Source organism: Capsicum annuum, chromosome 10 (genome assembly GCF_002878395.1).
Source record: "Capsicum annuum cultivar UCD-10X-F1 chromosome 10, UCD10Xv1.1, whole genome shotgun sequence".
In the NCBI taxonomy this organism is placed as follows: domain Eukaryota; kingdom Viridiplantae; phylum Streptophyta; class Magnoliopsida; order Solanales; family Solanaceae; genus Capsicum; species Capsicum annuum.
In genome coordinates, this window is record NC_061120.1 from 2083761 (window position 1) to 2090711 (window position 6951).

Sequence of the window (6951 nt, forward strand, 5' to 3'; positions counted from 1 at the left end):
AGAGGGGGTAATAGGACCTCTGTAAAGTTGATCATAGCTCGGGATATACTGAATGCTTATCCAAAAGAAACTTTACTTGAATTATTAAAACTAAAAATTACACAAATATACAACTTATGTTTTCACTATTACAAAAAATTCCAATTCCCTAAACATATTACAAAAATGCTATGTATATGTCGGCTATGTTATGTATATTACATAGTATTTTGTGTATATGTTGAGATTTTTGTAATATGTTTAGGGAGTTGGAATTTTTTGTAATATTGAAAACATGAATTGTGTATTTGTGTAATTTTTAGTTATTAAAATTTTGAATTTTAACAAACTGGGCCACAAATAATAAGCCCACAATCAAAATGGTAACAAGCCCACTAGTGGCCCAATAAGCAAAACAAATGATTCTCATGAACTTAAGCTAAAATTTCATTTTCTCTATTGCACTTTGTTGAAGCTGCCACTTTTTCCCATTTGGTTAATAATGTTAGTAGCAATAAGCCCAAAGCTTGGCAAGCTAGCCCACATATTGAGCCCATCCATAAACCCTGCAATCATAAACAACATAAATTCCGATAATTTGAATTTAAATTATAAAAAAATTCAACAGTTTGTATAATTAATGAAAATCCTAATTTTTGTCTGTCCAGATACATAATTAGCTTCCAATACATCCGACGAAGATACATTTTTTCATTTGTAAAGATACATAATTACCGGAGGTCTATCGGAAACAGACTCTCTACTTCATATGAGGTAGTGCTATGGACTGTGTACACTTTACCCTCCCCAGACCCCACTAGGTGGGAATACACTGGGTATGTTGTTGTTGTTGTTGTTGTAAAGATACATAGTTAACTCTCGATATTTTTTTTTCGATTTTGGGTATGTACAGATACATAATTAGCTCCCGATACGTCCAACAAAGATACGTAATTAGTTGAGATTTTTATAGTTACTTTGTAAGGGTGAGAATTTGTGTGAATATGGTAAGTTAAGATGTATGTTTATGTCATTTTTCCATTCTTCTTTTTTAAAAAATAATACTTCGATCAATCAACTATAACTCAATTCCTAATTAGTTGCGATTAGATTCCAAATTTTAATTCAGAGAAAATTACTTGCTCAAAATACGTAAAAAATAAAAATTTAAATTCTGAATTCATCTCTCGAAAGCTAAAATAAAACATGCAAGCATGACAACATGCATTAATTTAGATTACCTTAGCATGTAGGTTGAACTTGAAAGCAAGGAGGCAAGATATCGGCATGCCAATAAAATAGAATGTTGCCAAGTTGATGAACATAACCAAATGTTGCCATCCACATCCCCTAGCAACCCCTAATAATCAATTCAATAACAATTTCTCCTTTAGATTTTCAAAAATTTATTCTTAAAATTACATAATACAAAATCAGACATTTAAACTTGGTTTCAGTTAGCAAGTAAGTACTTCAATTTTGAGTACGCACATTTAGACACCTCAACCGGTCCTCACCGAATCAGTTGAACAGTTCAGCTTACAAAATGATCATCTAAACCAGTGGCGAAGCCAGGATTTTCATTGAGGGGGTTCAGAAGTATTTATACGAACTAGTCGAAGGGGGTTCAACATCTACTATACATGCATAAAAAATATTTTTAACTATGTAAAAATAGTATAAAAGCAGTATAATTTTTCGTCGAAGGGGGTTCATCCGAACCCCGTGGAGCAAACTGATCTAAACACCTCCAGAAATTACATGCCACGTAAGCGCTGGATGTTCGCGATACACAGTGAGTCCGAGGTGGAGTGTTCAGTTTCCAGTTGAGATGTCTGGATGTGCGATATAAAAGTCGGAATGCTTACTTGCCATTCGAGGTCAAGTTTAAGTGTTTGTTTATGTATTATGCCTGTCAACGTTCTATTTGACTGGACATGAAGTTTAAGAATCTGACCTGATAAAATCCCTTGAAAGAAATCCAATACAAATGAGACTAAGAGAAGTGGCACCATGGTGTCAAATTCCTTTATTATTTCTTTGCTATCACTAAAGAGGCCAGCCCATGCATTATGACCAAAATATAGAGCCGAATCAACTACAAGAGCAAGAAGAACACATAGCTTGAGAGTAACAACCATTGCATGCTTAGCTTTGTCAATATTTCCAGCTCCTAACTCATTTGCCACCCTAGTGCTGCACATATGATTTCAAATACACATATTATATAGTAATTATACAGTACTGACGGAGTCAGGATTTTCATTGAGCAGGTTTAGAAGAAAATATAAAAACTAATTGAAGGGGGGTTCAACATCTACTATATATGCATAAAAAATATTTTTAACCATGTAAAATAGTATAAAAACAGTATAATTTTTCGTCGAAGGTGGTTCGGATGAAACCTCCGGAGCAAAGGTAGCTCCGCCACTGTAAGTATAAGCTGTATATTGGTGTATATATTCCCAAAAGTGGCTGTATGCAGTCTGTATCACTACCTCACAGAAGAGGTAGAGAGACTGTTTCTGATAGAGCCTCGACTCAAGACAAAAAATAGTCTAGAAAAAGATGGAGATAATAAGCATCCACTACCCCCTCGAACTATGACCAAAGTTGCTACAATACACTCCAACTTCACAAGGGTCCTATTACCCCCTAACTCAATTTTAACATATTTTTTCACTTTTTTGTGCTGACGAGATACCTTTATTACATAAAATGGGATCCACGTCAAAGGTGCCACGTTAGCTAAAAAGGTTGACAAAAGGTGCCACGTCGGCTAAAAAGGTTGACAAAAATACGCTAAAATTTATTTCGAGGGGTAATAGGACCCCCGTGAAGTTGGAGTGTGTCGTAGCAAATTTGATCATAGTTCAGGGGGTACTAGATGCTTTACTCAAAAATACGTAATAGAGGTATAAGAGATAATATGGAGTATCACAACAACAAATAGAAATAGAATAATACTACCACAAAACAAGAGATAAGCATTCAGTAGCCCCTCGAACTATGACTAAAGTTGCTATGACACATTCCAACTTCACAAGGGTCCTATTACCCCTCTAAACTCAATTTTAACATATTTTTCTTACTCTTTTGCGCTGACATGACACCTTTATTACATAAAGTGGGATCCACGTCAAAGATGCCATGTTAGCTAAAAAGGTTGACAAAAGGTGTCGCGTCAGCTAAAAAGTTTGACAAAAATACGCTAAAAGTTAGTTCGGGGGTAACAGGAACACCATGAAGTTGGACTGTGTCGTAGCAAATTTAGTCATAGTTCAGGAGTACTAGATGTTTTACTCAAAAATACGTAATAGAGAGATATAAGAGATAATAGGGAGTATCACAACAACATATAGTAATAGAACAATACTGATCTACCCCGAAACTATATATATATATATATATATATATATATCAACAAAAATCGATGAGCAAGAAACTAAAAGCAAAACACTACGACTACTAATACGGACAAAAGTCATGCACCACAATTATGTTAGCATGCATGCATGATACATTACCTTGCAGCTGCACTCAGACCATAACACATCATGAAGGCAACAGCTTCTGTATTTACACTGAAAACCTCACAACCCAAAAGAAAGCACATGTCAGAATTATGGGTTTTATTTAAACTTTATGAGTTCAATCTTTAAAATTTAGCGTTTAAGAATGTGAAAAATGTGGTAGTTTAAAGCAACAATAATAATATATATATAGTGTAATGCCATAAGTATGAGGTCTGAAGAGGGTGACGTGTACGCAGATCCATTGGCGGAGCCACATGTTCCGTCATCGAAAAATTATACTGTATATAGTAGGTAAAAATATTTTTACGTCTATCTATATGACATATTGATACACCTTGACTTTTTTCGTAAATTTACTTCTCTGTATTTTGATACCACCTCTGACTTCGCCGCCACTGCATAAACCTAACCCCTACGACCCTACCTGCCTCAAACAAGTAAAACAGTTTTTTTTAAAGCAAATCCACTAGGCGAGATGTCCGGGGCTGTTTTTTTTATAGTAAATAATAAAGTAAAGCAATTGAAAAGAAAATACATAAATGAAGAAGCAAATGAGCTTAATTACCTCATTGCAATTAGTGAAGTAGTTGTTTCTGAGTTAGGCATTAAACCAGCAGATAACACAAAAAACTCATGATCCCAATACTCCAAACTGCATGTATATATACATGAAATTGTTAAATTATGGGTTCAAACTATGTATTTGATTAGATTCTTCGTTAACAGCACCCCGTCCACGCACCAGGACTGGACATTTGGAGCGTAACGATATCACATGGACACTTAATATTGGGTATATCAATGTCCCAAAAGATGGTTCATGAGAAGAACATCCTCCAAGACCATATAAGCAGACCACAACCATTTCTCTTAACCGCGCTATATGAAACTTAAAAAAAGGGTAGCTCGATGCACTAAAGCTCCTGCTATGCATGAGTAGGGTCCGGGGAAGGGCCCCACCACAAGGATGTATTGTACGCAGCCTTACCTTGCATTTCTGCCAGAGACCGTTTCCAAGGCTTGAACCCCCAAGACTACCTTTCAAAACTAAGAGCTATATGAAACTTAAAAAAAGACAGCTCGAAGCATTAAAGCTCCCGCTATGCACAGGGTCCGGGGAAGGGCCCCACCACAAGGGTGTATCGTACGCAGCCTTACCTTGCATTTCTGCCAGAGACTGTTTCTAAAACTTGAACCCATGACCTCCTGGTCACATGACATCAACTTTACCGGTTACCCCAAGACTACCCTTAAAAACTAAGAGCTATATGAAACTTAAAAAAAGGCAGTTCGATGCACTAAAGCTCCCGATATACGCAGGGTCTGGGGAAGGGCCCCACCACAAGGGTGTATTGTACGCAGCCTTACCTTGCATTTTTGCCAGAGACTGTACCCGTGACCTCCTGGTCATTGACAACAACTTTACCGGTTACTCCAAGGCTACCGCACCCTTCAAAACTAAGAGCTATATGAAACTTAACCACTAGATCAACAACAAAACTAAGAGATACATGAGTTTACTCACCACACCATAGCAGCAGAGGGCAATGCCAACTTCAAATTCACAACTATATCGTGAAGTGACACAAATGATAGACCATCCCTCCATACATGACTAAATCTCTTCGAAAAGAGCACGTAAACACCCAACATGAGTACTGAAATCCAAATCGAAATCGAAGCTGCTAATGGTGCACCAGTAAAACCAAGACTTGTCCAATTAACAAGACCATAGGCAATGCCAATGTGCAACACTAAAGTTGTCAATGAACACACAACAAGTGGGATAAAACTTGATTGTGATTGAAGAAATGCTAACAAGTTTTGCAAGAAACCATAGGCAAATAATCCAGGTATAAGGTACTTCAAGAATACACCAGCTTCTTTGGCTATATCAGGATCTTGATGAAGTAAAATGAGAATTTTATCAGAATACCACCATATAATAGCAATTATTGTAGAGAATAAGAATGATATTATGCATGATATTTGAAGATGTATTCCCAACATCTTGTACATTTTTGCTCCATATCCTTGACCACATAATGTCTCAAGTCCACCACTTATGCCAACCTATGTGATCAAGAAAAAGAAAACAATTGATGTAACATGTATAGTAGTAAAATTGAAGGAAAAAAAAGAAATACTTTAACAAATACTACAACACTCAGTCAGTGGCGGACTCAGGATTTAGGGGTCGTGGGTGCATGGAAGGTTTGAACACACATATTGATGTCCAAAACTTTAAGGTTCTCCTGTCTAGAAACTAAAGCACACAACTATCTTCTTGGCTTACTGGGTGCATTTCTAAATCTTATACTAAATTTTACACATTTTTTTTTATATAATTATACCTAGTTTGCGTCGAATTTAATGAGTGTCGGAGCATCAAAAGTTTGGCTATAGGTCCTCCCCTGCACACAGCTACCTTTATCTTTTTATCCTGATCATCGACCTCCAAATCGTGTTATCTAGAGAGTCACGTCCTCAGTTAGTTGGACACGCCTCATGTCTTTGTAGAATTATGTGTATTTAAAAGCTTGTAATATATAGCATGCAACAATAAATATTTTATTTGTAAAAGAAACATGGAGACATGCGATTTATTAATGCAACTTCTTAGGATATTTTGGTACCATGTATATGAATTATGATTTACTCATATGATATAATTATATATGAGTTTGAGAAGTTTTGATAGTTTTGGAAATTGTGTTTTTTTCATAAACTTCATGTTTATGAGAAAAATTATAAGTTAAGAAATTCAAATTGCATGTTGAAATAAATTCTCAACATTAAAGTTCAAATCATCCCGATTTCAAATTATGATACAATCAGATCTTTCTATAACATTCATTCTCTATAAACAACATTTCACTATATATAACGGGTAAATTTTCTATGAAATTGATTTTCATATTATGTTATATTATAAGTTTTTTTTAGCATCATTACGCTGTACGAGCCAAAAAATATTTGTACAAGTGACACTATTATATGCTAATATTTGACCATATATTTAAATATTTTTATGTATATTTGGTCATGAAATTATACAATCAAACCTTCCCAGTACATTCATTCTCTATAAAAAACATTTCACTATAACGGCTAAATTTTCATATTACGTAATATTATATGTTCTTTATAACATTATTACGCTATACAGCCAAAAGATATTCGTATAAGCGACAACCTCAATTATATATTAGCATTTAATCATAGATTTTAAAATTTTATCTTCAAATATCTATTTGACGACCATGAAATTTGATAAGGTTTTATCAAATATTTTTGAGTTTTCAAAAAGGCATAATACGTAAACACGCCCTTTAACTTGGCCTCAACTCACATCTATGACCTTCAACTTTGGATGTGCATAAGTAGACACTTAAACCTGTATGCAGTTGAACAAGCAGACACACGTGTCCTATGT

The 6951-nt window shown here is 35.1% G+C and overlaps 1 protein-coding gene across 2 annotated transcripts in view; it reads right to left on the reverse strand.

The window, feature by feature from the left end:
- Nucleotides 1–226: 226 nt before the first annotated feature.
- LOC107845742 (protein DETOXIFICATION 18) overlaps nucleotides 227–6951 on the reverse strand; it is a 10499-nt gene continuing 3774 nt past the window's right edge. The window contains exons 2-7 of one of the 2 annotated variants that reach the window (XM_016690218.2): nucleotides 5041–5588; nucleotides 4081–4167; nucleotides 3507–3563; nucleotides 1937–2175; nucleotides 1221–1339; nucleotides 227–545 (exon numbers count right to left, since the gene is read on the reverse strand). In XM_016690218.2, coding sequence (XP_016545704.2) covers nucleotides 414–545; nucleotides 1221–1339; nucleotides 1937–2175; nucleotides 3507–3563; nucleotides 4081–4167; nucleotides 5041–5588 — 1182 coding nt within the window. In that variant the 3' untranslated portion in view covers nucleotides 227–413. The remainder of the gene's footprint in view (nucleotides 546–1220; nucleotides 1340–1936; nucleotides 2176–3506; nucleotides 3564–4080; nucleotides 4168–5040; nucleotides 5589–6951) is intronic. The other variant, XM_016690220.2, reaches the window with a different exon arrangement.